This window comes from Sinohyriopsis cumingii, chromosome 16 (genome assembly GCF_028554795.1).
Source record: "Sinohyriopsis cumingii isolate HCF-2022 chromosome 16, ASM2855479v2, whole genome shotgun sequence".
In the NCBI taxonomy this organism is placed as follows: Eukaryota; Metazoa; Mollusca; class Bivalvia; order Unionida; family Unionidae; genus Sinohyriopsis; species Sinohyriopsis cumingii.
This window is the reverse complement of record NC_142976.1, coordinates 8905373-8919177: the sequence shown is the minus strand read 5'-3', so window position 1 is coordinate 8919177 and position 13805 is coordinate 8905373. Positions and strand designations below refer to the sequence as shown.

Sequence of the window (13805 nt, the reverse complement as noted above, 5' to 3'; positions counted from 1 at the left end):
GGAACATTCGCAAGAACCTTGGTGCATCATTTTTCCCTTTTATCAACTAGAAATCAAACACGTCCTGTTCTCTAACAGATCCTATTCTTCTTTCCATCTTTTTTTTCTGACCGTGTTTATGAGATCGAAGGAGGGGGGGGGGGTCCGACATCTTTTTCTTCCTCGCCCTTGCTGCTACGTAAAAAAAAAATTGTAATGCCTATGCGGAAGGGAAAAGCGAATTTATAATGACATCTCAGTGACCCAAAGGCTTTTCCAGTATGAGGAAACACATTTTTCCTGCTCTCATGAAAGCTTTAGACTTTCTCAATGAGGACATTTTGAAGATTTATTTTCTTTTTGATAATTGAATAGTTGTCCAAGACCGCCTTTTATCCTGATATTGACAAAGTCAAAATATGATTTAACGACAGGAAGATGATGAGGATGTACAAATTCGCTGTGCGTTGGTACGTATTTCTACTTTCTTCGCAAGCAGCGATGACATTATCCATTTTAAAAGGACTGACTATGAAAAAGAGCGGCTGAGTTTAGTACCAGTTTGTACTCGAGTACACGAACAATAAAGTGTGTCCTTCATTCAGTAATACACAGTTATGAAAACACTTGCAGATTGGCCGCTCTTGTAAATGTCTTAAATAGGAGCCAGAGAAGCTTATTAAAATTTCAAAAACAAACAATACGGGACAAACTTTATGGCCATTATTCTACCACCTAAAAATGCATTTTAAGATGATGAGCAATGTTATGGTACTCGACCAATACACTTTTGCGAGATTTGTTCAGGGCTATGCCAAACTAATTGTTAATAATAGCTACAGTTGGTTACACCAAATGCTGATCATCAAAGTACACTATAAAAGAGAGATCCTAATCCAACTTGACCAAAACACTGTTGTTTTCTTTCTTTATTTGTTTGCATATAGTATTTGTTGAATATCGTGCATATAGCTAGTAGCATAAGAGACATAACTACGGTATGGAGAAAGTCTTGTGAAACTTGGGATATCATCAGTGCGTGCGTGCGTGCGTGCATGTGTATGTGTGTGATTTTGGAGTTTTAACGTAGGTTTAATAATATTTTCAGTCATATCGCTAAGATGCCTGCAGTGTGACAGTTTATAGTGATGTCTAGCACTGGAGCATCATGCCGCAGACATGTGGCATCGTATCAGACCCAGTCACATTATCCTGACACCAGGCTGACCAGTCCTAACAGTAACCTCTTAATGCTAAGCGTCAAGCGAGGCAGCTGCTTGTACCATTTGTATCAGTCTTTGGTATGACTCGGCCAGGGTTCGAGCCCGCGACCTCCCGCATCCGAGGCAGACGCTCTAACCACAAGGCCACCGAAGCAGTGTTTAGAAAGTATTTGTTCAGCTAGATATTGTATTAGTGTTAAGCAAATTTGTTAGACAAATTAAACGTAGGGCTTAGAAACTCCTCTATTTCATTATAATTTATTTGTAAATTTTGATTCTGAAAAATGCAGCGACGACGGCCTAAAAAATAATAAACAGTTTTGTGGTTTTAGTTTTGTTTGACGACAATTTGTGTTGTTTTTTTTTTAGATGCAGTAAATAGACAAGATGACCTAGAACAAATAAATTCGTGATTTTAGAATTGAGAAACATCATACATTTTTTAAACTTAGAAGCTCGTGGATTGTGCCTTACTTATACATTTATAAAACTTAGACCCACATGGATTGGACATTATTTCTACATTTATAAAACTTAGGAGCTCATGGATTGGACCTTGTTTCCACAATTATAAAACTTCTAATAGCATATGGATTGGGCATTATTGATACGTTTATAAAACTTAAAATCACATGAATTATGCATTATTATTTGGATTTAAGAGCCCGTAAATTTTGACGATTTATTGAATTCTACAGATTTTGGTATTTGGGTTATCACATGCATTATTCCTACGACTCATTCTGAACGAACATAGTAAAGGAAGGAATAGTTTTCCAAGCCTTCCTGCCAACGTATTACTTCAGAACTGACTGGAGTTAGTTTCTTAAAGAGACGGTAGGAACAGAGGTCATTTATTTTTGTTTATGTTCTCACGATGAAGTGTACATATCTATTCCATTTCAGACCACTGTTGATGGTTTTAATGATAATGAAAATGGGCTTAAGAGTTAAATGATGGTCTCGCTACACGAGTGTGATTCCTTTGTGTAGAAAGATAAATGAAAACAACGAAACAGTAACAAATTCAGCACAGCTGGTGGGATTCTAGGTAGTATCGAGGGGTGAGCTGGAGCTGTTTGAGATGATAGTATGGCATGCACATAAAATCAAAAGGATTTTGTAATTGGATTCATACTTAAAACAGTTTCGTTGTACATGCAACATTTCCATTTATTCTAAACTGCTTCTATCGTTTTATAGATCGATATATGCAGCAAGTTATTTCGTTTTATATAATTAAAAACTTTGTTGAAATGTGAACTAACGATTAATCAGTAATATATACACTGGAGAGGAAACGTCTAGGCATTGCATGTTGTCAGATCCTCTAACAAAAACAGAGAAAAATGAATCATTGTTATCGTGTGCGGCAAATTTTATCTGGTCGTAGGGTTTATAACTGTGAAATGTCAGTTTTGGGGTATATATTGCAGCATTTATATTGTGTTTACTGTAACATGAAAACCAGCAATATTGACGTTTAGTTTACTGTTACGCGACATGCTGAATGCTGACAATATTATTGCCGTAATATGACCATCTTTGGCCACCATGAATAGCAGTAAAAGAATAGAGCCACCTCTCTCAAAACAGATATAAACTTTATCAGGCTTGTGCGTTTTTTTAAATATCAGATCCGGCATTATATTTGTATTTCCCAGTGCACCTATCAATAAGCGATGCGTACAAGGCACTTAGTACGGGTTGTGTATTTGAACTATCTTATTACAATAACCAGTCCGTCGTTTCAAATTGCTTTATTTGGTCCCTTGTATATATGCCATTATTCTCATCCAGTAAATTATTTGTCTCTGACTATATGCTATGAGAATTTCCATGTTCTATTTCCTCAGCGTAAATGTCGTTAAAATGAACAGTTGATTCTAGTATTAATAAAAAAAAAAAAGGTTCCAAGTACAATAAATGTATTTACATGAAAATTTTGACACTGACGAAAAATCTATTGATCCAATGAGTGTATGGAAATATCACGGTACTGCGGAATAAATACTATACCCTTTATTGGTGAGTGTAGAGGAAATGCTTCTGCATTGTGTTGCTAGGGAACAATATCTCACATTTTAACCATGATGCCAATATAATTCTTAATGTTATAAATTTGTGAGAAAAAATAACTCATGGAATTATTTTTTAAACCAGGAATATTTGTATGGAAAACATCCAAATTTGAAACTGTGCCAACAATCAATGCCTAAACTTTAAAGCATTAAAAACACAAACAGACCATCGGCACGCATTCACCAGGTGTTTGTACAGTGTCCTGTCATTATCACGATTAAACTGTAACATTTTAGTACCTAATAAACGAATTTCAGTTGCCTGCTAAGTTTCGATATTATAATTGCTTCAGCAGTGATTGTTGGAATCATGTAAATTTTGGTTGTAAATTATTGTCATCGCATCTAGATATGAGAAAATATTGGGTTCACAGTCGTGGATGTTTTTAACAGTAACGCCCCGGAATACATTTTCAATATGGCAACAAAAAGCCTTAGACTTTTTGACATGTTTTGAGGCATGTACTACGGTAAAAAAAGACACAAAAAAAACCCCAACAAAACAATCTTTAGGAAAGACTTCATTTAATGGCAGATGGAATGAAAGAGCAATAGAAGTGCTTGCGTGATCTAACTGGCGAGTATCAATAGACGCAATAGTATTGAACATACTCAACCTAATGCGTCTGGGAATCATTAATATGCACATGTAGTTTGCTTGAATATGACAGCATTGATGTAAACAGTCTCCAATATGTTTGCGCAGTCCAAAAACTACTAACGTTTGACAGATGCTCAATGTGTCACTTACAAATCATACGGCTCAACCTATCGGGAATGTTGGATCTTTATGCCGTATGACTGTTTGGCAGGTATTGATAACGTACATGTAATTCTTGGCTGGAATCTGAAGGTAAGCTCTCTCTCTCTCTCTCTCTCTCTCTCTCACACACACACACACACACACACCAAAGCCCAATAACAACTTTTACTCTAACAACTTCGTTTGCCCTGAACGTATTCCAACAGCTTCTATAACAACACCTGATTTCACTACTAAATATTTAACAAGTCATGTGATTTGTGTCACCGTTCAGGTAACGTATATACTCGCCTCTAAGATGAGACCAATTGCAAACTGCACAGACCCAGCTCTGCCGGCGCATAATGCGCAGGCATATCTTTGTGCAGCTTGTTAGGAGTAGTCAATAGATCAAATAACATAGACCATGAACTGCGGGCACATTATGCTGCGGCAGATCAGGATCTATGTTGCTTGCAGTTGGCCTCGTCTTTTAAGCGTATCAATATGGCAACTCTCTTTAGATAATTATGCATTTCCATTTTCAACCAAACACTCTTTCGTAATATAAAATGAAAACAAAACTGTCACTTATATTGTGTTAGTTTCGTCAAAGCACATATTCGTTGAGGATACTTGGGCTATTTTGAAACGTGGTTTACACTGGGGATAATAGGTAACTGCCAGAAGAAAATAAGTTACTGAAAATATTTAGAAACTCCTTTATTCTGGGTTAATCAGAAACAAACGTCTTGTTACTTCACAATCTAATGAACCTTTATGCTCTGCTTTGCAAACGTTAGTGTTACTTGCATCCGAACATAGGTATCAGAGCGAAATTCGGTTACATGGCCATTTTAAATTTCTTCTAATTTTTTTTTTTAAATCGTGGGCAGGAAGTAGTATAGTCTATGCAATGTTCACGCTATGCACATATTTGCCTCATGTCTAACTCTCTAAAACAACAACAGAAACAGAAACAACAGCAGTAATAGCAACAATAACAACAACATGGTATTTGAGCACAATTATTCCAGCATTCATTACAAGATTAAAACAAAACGTCTGAAACTATATGTAGGATTTCATTGTAATAATCTAGGTAGGTAGGTACATAGGTACATACGTAGGTTCATAAATACGTGGATCATTACATGAATCATAAACATAAATATATTTTTGTTTGAACATCATGGACTGAATAAACTTAGATTAATGTTTTCCAGAGTTTTAAAAATGTATGGGCATATTTCATGTCGTCCTGGTTTACTATCTAGTTGTGTCTTGTAATTGTTGCCACAACAACTGTCATTTGTTTTGGAATCCCAAAGGATTCTCTCCTCTATTATCAGGTCTATATCTTGTTTCAAATCGCTTCTGATTTTCCGCGATGCCGTTTTCATTGTTGGCAGTACAGCTAGCATTATACCATGGGGCAGTCTGAACACTTTTGACACTTTGTGAGATGCAGTAGATAAGGCAGTAAAATGCTTTTGACAATTCATGAAATACATTAGATACGGAAGTTTGAATAATGTTGTCACTTATGAAATACATTAGATACGGTAGTTTGAATGCTTTATACACTTCATGAGATACATTAGATACGGTATTTTGAATGCTTTATAAACTTCATGAGATACATTAGATAAGGCAGTTTGAATGCTTTATAAACTTCATGAGATACATTATATATTCCAGTTTTAATGCTTTATTCACTTCATGAGATACATTATATACGGTATTTTGAATGCTTTATTCACTTCATGAGATACATTAGATACGGTAGTTTGAATGCTTTATACACTTCATGAGATACATTAGATATGCCAGTTTGAATGCTTTATACACTTCATGAGATACATTAGATATGGCAGTTTGAATGCTTTATTCACTTCATGAGATACATTAGATATGCCAGTTTGAATGCTTTATTCACTTCATGAGATACATTACATACGGTATTTTGAATGCTTTATAAATTTCATGAGATACATTAAATATGCCAGTTTGATTGCTTTATTGACTTCATGAGATACATTACATAAGGTATGTTGAATACTTTATAAACCTCGTGAGATACATTATATACGGCAGTTTGAATGCTTTATACACTTCATGAGATACATTAGATACGGCAGTTTGAATGCTTTATTCACTTCATGAGATACATTAGATACGGTATTTTGAATGCTTTATAAACTTCATGAGATACATTAGATACGGTATTTTGAATGCTTTATAAACTTCATGAGATACATTAGATACGGTATTTTGAATGCTTTATAAACTTCATGAGATACATTAGATACGGCAGTTTGAATGCTTTATAAACTTCATGAGATACATTAGATACGGCAGTTTGAATGCTTTATAAACTTCATGATATACATTAGATACTGTAGTTTTAACAATTCTGACACAGTGAAATACATTAGATACGACAGCTCGAATGCTTTGGACACTTCATGAGATACTTTTGAACGTTGTTACACTTCGAGAACTATATTAGATGCGATAGACCACCAAATATCTTTAAATCAAGTTTTTTTAAGTCACTGGCCTGTACGTCTCTCGATCTCTTAATGCAATTTTGATTTTCTTGCCAAAATACGTGCGTTATAATGTGGTTCCTCAACGGTAACTATGGCATTCTTAATGAGTGAAAACGAGAAATGATCTCAACGGGACATACTAGTATTATTGCAGAAAATGGAGGCACAAATAAACCGTATACTTTTACTGCCGATGGTATAAATTGTGAAGCATATAAAATCTTAATAAATTAATAAGGTAATTTGCTTTATTTCAAAATAAAATCCGTCAGTTATTACTGGGGATGGGGCGTGAGATTGAAAATAATTTTGCATGGAAAATCGATCGTTTCTAGAACACCTTTTGTCGGTCACTGTTGCGTGCACACAGTTTCTGTCAGTGATGGATTGTACAAGTCCCACAAGTCCCATAGTTTAACCGCTTTACACGTTTTTCCTGATTGTAAATATAAGTGTAGTAATAATACTAAAAACATGAAAACCATTTTAATTCTCTTTGTTCAAATATATTGATGATTAATTTGTACTAATTTTCAACAATTAAAAGTATGTTTGAATATTTCGTGCCATAGATTAATAGATTATTTGCTATACTTTTAATCATTAACGGGTCATTTTTGTCATTTTTGTTTCATCTGCAAAGAACTGGCGACATATATAGATCACGTTTCCGACGGTCTCCTTGAAGTAAGCGTTAAATTGAAGGTCTTGTATTTAGCTCAGGTTATTAATTTTCTAATTTGTTTTAATTACGAATTTTCAACAATTAAAAGTATGTTTGAATATTTAGTGCCATATATTATTTACTGTACTTTTTAATCACTAACTTCGTTCATTTTTGTAATTATTGTTTCATCTGCAAAGATCTGGCGACATATGCAGATCACTTTTCCGACGGTCTCCTTAAATAAATGTTACATTTAAGGTCTTGTATTTTGCATTTAGCTCTGGTTATTTGGAAATGTTGCATGTGCGATAATGTAAGTTGATGGACATGTTTATGCCAATGATAATGACAATAGTTTCTGTGTGTGTGTGTGTGTGTGTGTGTGTGTGTTACCGTTGACCTCAACGTAGCTTTAAAAAAATGGTCAGTCATATCGCTACGATGTCTGCAGTGTGGCAGTTTTTAGTGATATCTAGCACTGGATCATCATACCGCAGACATATAGCACGATACCCCATCCAGTCATATTATCCTGACACCAGGCCGACCGGTCCTAACACTAACATCTTAATGCTCAGCGCCAAGCGATGCAGTTGTTATTACCATTTTGATTGGTATGAATCGGCCGGAGTTAAACCAGCAACCTCCCTCTAACCACTAGGCCATCCGAGCGGTTAATAATGTATTGGTAATGTAGGCCATAAACCCATACTATTATTACAGTTACACAATATACTTATAATGATGTAGAGCGCCATATTCCAAACTGATTTAACACAGGTGAAACAGGAAATAAAAATTATAGAAATATATGGTTACATGTGCATTTGATCTCTTCTGTGCAATGCTGAAATGATGTTGTTGTTGTTGTTGTTGTTGTTATAGGGTTTAACGCCATTTTTCAGCACAGGATAGGCTATACATGGCGGCCAGTATTAATGGTGGAGGAAGAACCCGGGAAAACCCCGGAAAGAACCACCGACCCACGAGAAGCTACCGGCAAGCTTTCTCACATATCCACACTGGCCGAGCCCGAGACTCGAACCCACGCAGACAGAGGTGAGATGGCAGTGATCCGTGACGGAGAGCGCTTTAGACCACTCGGCCAATCGGGGCCCCCTGAAATGATGTATTGAGCAAGTTGAAATATTGTGACATGTTTCTTTCCACATCATTAGTGAATAGAAGATTTCTTTCTTTTGCAAAATATTTCTGGTATGAATCTGTTTCTATGATATGCATAATAAGGCATTCTAAAAAAAAGTGCCTATGCTTTGATTAGGGGGAAAGGCATCATGTCGTCCTTTCTCTGTAGCTAAGTTATGAGCGGACAACGGAGTCTGCTTAATGCATCTTGTAGATGGGTAGGTTAATTAATGGTTATGTAAAACTGAACGGAAAAAGTATCCTAAAATGTATCAAATAAAATTTCTTTATCTTGGATGGTATTACTAATTATTGGCAAAAGTAGGTCGCAGTGACCCCGTTTTTACACTCTAGTGATTACATTAAGTTTGTACGTGTGACCCTTTTGTCTGACACTGTTATATGCACAGTTGTAACATTCGATGTCTGAATCCATCTTGAAAGTACAATCTGCTACGGTGTAAGTCACACTAACCTACTGTAACAAGCATAACGTGATATGTATTAAACATTTCCGTTTATAGCTCTGGTAAAAAAAAAATTATGTTTATTTGTTTGAATATGTTGAATCACTGTTGGGACGATATTTCTCAAACCGAGTTATTAGCCAATTATTAAGAGCTTTGTTTATAATGCACATCACTAATGAGACTTGATTGTTGCATGGATTAGTTTCGAAAATGTATTATCCATCGTTTCTTGATATAAGGAATTATCGGGTTATTTTCAAGCACATACGCTGAGTAATTTGAGATAGGAATAATTCTGTGTAGTTTGAGTTTGGGTCCTGTTCAATAATACGTGGCACGAAACACCGATTGACAACTTTGAAAAGCGTACTAATAAATCATAGGAATGTGAAGTAAGAAAAACTATGCAAGTTTGAAATGAGGGTTTCCTGAATGTGTGTTCGTTATTTAATTACAGGAAAATTAGCTGCATTATTAGCACGTTAAGGACCTTTCAAATGACGTCGACTGTTGTCTTGAGGTTCTTGGCAATAGGGGAAACATCAGCTTCAAGCCGATTGCAGCCGTGTGTTCGACATCGTTTGATTCGCTCGACAGTTAGGTATTGTTAAACCCTTGCGTGTCACACAAAATTTACGCTTTAGTTATTACTTTATATATTTTACAATTAGCTAACTTCCGTAGACGTTGTTCTTCGTACAGTCCTGCCGCATGATGGGTATTTCCTTCTTTGTAGGACACTAGGTACCACATGCAAACACAGGTCACAAAAACATACTTTCTTGCTGTATCGACTTCACGATGTGCTTGTATTATTCCACAGCGAAAACGATGAGATGTATCATTCTACGGAATTCGTGTTCATTCATTTTATTTCATTTTCGTCAGTTTTCTTTGCGTTTTCTTTTTCTTCTTGTTTTCGTGTTTTTTTTTATGGTTGGGTGTTAAGTTCAGAATTTAGGCAAGGCTGCTGACTGTGACAACTGTATCTATTATTATTAAGTTATAAGTTTCATTACGATATTTATAACTAATGAATAATGTGTTTTAATTACAATAAATATTATACATGCCATTAACTGAAACAAATTGTAATTATTAACCCCAATCAACGAATCGATTTTTGTAAGCTTTTAATATCCAAACGTTCATAATACTTCCAGAATTCAAAAGGAAACTCTCATAATAAGAAATCAGCCAAAACTGTAATTGGTACAGTACATACTTCTTTGAAGGATTGACCTGCATGATATATATCAACATGTATTAGGAATGAATGTTTGATTTATTTGACTTTGAGATTGAAAAACAAATTGTACATACTCGTATGTTATGTACTTTGTGACATTAGGGATCCGTGTACTCAAGAAATACGCAACGCACGAAACACTGGAAATCCTCCAATCAAATACTTTCAATTTAAAATGAATAAAGGAATAGACAGGTAACATTGATACTTACTTATTAGACAGGCATGAGAGATAATTTCTTTCCATTCAGTTAGAAGTCAATAAATCAATAGACAGGTATGATAGAAATGTACCTTCCGGTCAGTTTTACATCAACAAAGTAACATACAGATATGATAGATATGTACTTTCCGTTCAGTTTAATAACAATAAAACAATATACATGTATGATAAATTCGTACTGTCAATAGACAGATATGATAGACAAATACTTTCAATATACAAGTATGATAAATACGTACTGTCAATAAACAGGTATGATAGATTCGTACTTTCCATTCATTTTTAAACCAATAAAGAAATGGACAGGTATGATAGATACGTACTTTTATTTCAGTTTTAAATCAATAAAGTAACACAGATCTATGATAGATATATACTTTCCATTCAGCACGATGCTAGGCACAAGTAGAATGTATTCTAAATCACCGTCAACTTATTGAATAATCTTCATAAATTTGACTATTGGATATCTTCACACTGATATTGTTATTATGGAGAGCTAGAATTGACAAAACATTACTAAAAACAAAAATCACACATCTGCATCGTTTCTGGATATAATTCAGTAATTTTCATTACAGAATGGTCGTCCAGTAAGAATTAGGATCATCAGATTAATTGATTTTTAGGAGGTCGATTCGCATATAGATAAAAAGGAGAAAATGGTTTTTAAACATGAACAAAACAGCTGTAATAATTTATGTTTTATTGAACTTTTTATTCATTGTATGAGCCTATATAATAAAGAGTTAGAGGTATTAGGAAGAAAATCGATTCACCACAAAAACCCCACGTAAACCCCCACCCACTCCGCCACTCATTGATATTATACTTTAATATGCATCATAACTCATAGCTTTTGTACTGGCCTGTTACATTTTAGATTCAGTCATTTCATTTGTACGGTATAAATATTTAATTAGTTAATTATTACATGAAAAATACTTTGGACGTAAAATAACTAATCAATACTATATAGTCGTTTGGAATAGAACGTCACGTTTTATGTTGTATGTAGGTCTAGTTCTTTATTGATACAGTAGTTTTACTTACTCATGTATATCAGTTGCCTTAATAAGAACAACACAGAACCAGATTTCCCGGCGCATTGTAGTCCGATAGATCCATGTTTGTGATTCTTAAGAATTCGAGACAACTTATTTTGTTTTCTTCGCGCTTTTGTGAGCCTGAAACTGCTACATGGCAAAATTCAAAGAATTAATTTTGCCGAAAACTTCGACAATTAATATTGTATTACACCTACAACACCGTCACGTTTTGGGGACCTTTTCTGCCCACCTTCATTACTTACTCACTATAGCCAAATACACTGTAGAGTCATTGGATAATTTTATAATCTAAACGTGCTAAATGTTGAAAGAGAGAGGCAACGTCATCAACAAAGACAATTTCATAATCATGATAGAAAATGTTTTATAATCAATACCATAAATGTTGAAGGAGTGGCATCTTTTCGATAGAATTTTGACAAATCCAGTATATCTTACAGAATGGTCACTGTAGTTTGCAGAACAGCATTTTGGAAAAATGCTTCGTCTGATTTGCAATTAGTTCAGTTTGCAACCGGTTGCAGAGAGGTACTGACTACATTGTTTGTGAAGAGCGTGGTTATACTATACAGAATGGTCTGCGCTGTTTGAATTAAAATGAATGCGAGTGATACTCCTCTCTCCATGTCATGGTCAATGCTTGTGTTGCGTGGTAACAAAATTTCACAGAGTTAGCTCCCTGTCTCTGGCCCCGTACAGTACAGACAGGTATGCACACAAAACTGGGAAGGCTGAGAGAATTTCGGGTGATAGGACGGACACCCTAGACCCTGACCAAACAGTACATTATAAGACTGTCTTAAATCCGAAGGCAGAGTTGTATTTGCATTACACAGCATAGAAAAACATTTCTTACTATGGGCTCGTGGTTAAGATTTAGTACTTTTGTTCACACCTGGTGTTAGACAATTGTTTTGCAATATCAGATTGACATTAATTTTCACACTTGCAGGTAGACAATTGTTAATAGTTATTGCATGGACAAATGTTTTCCTTAAATAAAGAAATAGAAAACGGTATAAAACATGGAGACAGAGAGCATTTTAACTGTAGAGATGGTCAACTGTTCTTCAATTAAGAAATGAACGCAAGTTAGTGTCTTACGAAATGTGTAGACACTGCTTTTCAATAATTTTTTAAACAAACAAAATCAACGAGCCCTTTAAGTATGAAACGTTAAGATATTGTTTTAAACACGAAGAAAACTTTCTCTGTAGGAGGAAGCAAACCCTTCTTAGAAAATAGTCGCCATCATCTGCCTATTCAAGAGTCTCGAGCATGAAATGGTTGAATTTGCAGACGAACATCTAATTAACATATTTAGAGATATACATCTATTCTTAAATAAGAATGATAGAACAACATATGTTTTAAAATTAGGTGAGTGAAGGTGTGTCTTTGTCTGGAGCTAACTGTCCTTGTTCGTGACCAAGGCGAGCCATCAAGTTGGAGGAAATCGGCTGTGGTCAGGCCTGGAGAGTTTTGGGCTCCGCCAGGTTACAGCTGCCCTAGACACCAGTGATCTCCATATTTCTCTATGCCTGCGAATCATGGACCATAACAGCGGACTTGGAGAAAAGGATACAGTGTAAAGAGATGTGATGTTTCCGAAAGATCCTCGGCGTCGCATACAAAGATCATATCACCAATGAAGAAATACGGCAAAGATGAGACAGGACATTGGGCCTCACGATGACCTCCTGAGCATAGTGAAAAAACGGAAACTCAGTGGTATGGGCATGTCTCACGATCATCAGGACTTGCTAAGACAATCCTACAAGGCACTGTACACGGAAGAAGAAAGAGAGGCAGGCAAAGAAAGAGGTGGGAAGATAACATTCGAGAGTGGACAGGCTTGGCACTGAACGACTCACTGAGAAAGACGGAAAATCGAGAGGAATGGCGGACCTGGTTGTTATTTCTTGTGCGGTGCCCCAACGGTCTTCCAGACTACGGGACTGATGATGATGATGATGAACTGTCCTTAAATTAAAATATTGACAAACGCTTATGAATTTGGGCATAGTCGTACTAATCTAATAAAGAAAAAATGCATTTCAACCAGGAAAAAGAGAAAACTTCCGCGAATGTAATATAGACAACATAGTGAGATTTTAAAAGTCAGAGACTGGCATTCTGAGATAGCAGTATAGAAAACACAGTGTTGTTTTGAAAGTAGGGGTTATGCATTCTGTGAATGTAATATAAAAAAAAACACAGTGGGGTTTTGAAAGTAGGAGATATGCATTCTGTGAATGTAATATAGAAAACACAGTGAGGTTTTGAAAGTAGGAGATATGCATTCTGTGAATGTAATATAGAAAACACAGTGAGGTTTTGAAAATAGAAGATAAACAGTTGTGTTTAAACTAGACTTACATATCAGTTTCTAAACGAGTG

General features: G+C 35.4%; 1 protein-coding gene across 2 annotated transcripts in view; it reads left to right on the top strand.

Moving 5' to 3' along the window:
• Window positions 1–3962: 3962 nt before the first annotated feature.
• Window positions 3963–13805, top strand: part of LOC149779907 (kelch-like protein 36) — a 60821-nt gene continuing 50978 nt past the window's right edge. The window contains exon 1 of one of the 2 annotated variants that reach the window (XM_089936595.1): window positions 3963–4136. In XM_089936595.1, coding sequence (XP_089792721.1) covers window positions 4074–4136 — 63 coding nt within the window. In that variant the 5' untranslated portion in view covers window positions 3963–4073. The remainder of the gene's footprint in view (window positions 4137–13805) is intronic. The other variant, XM_089936597.1, reaches the window with a different exon arrangement.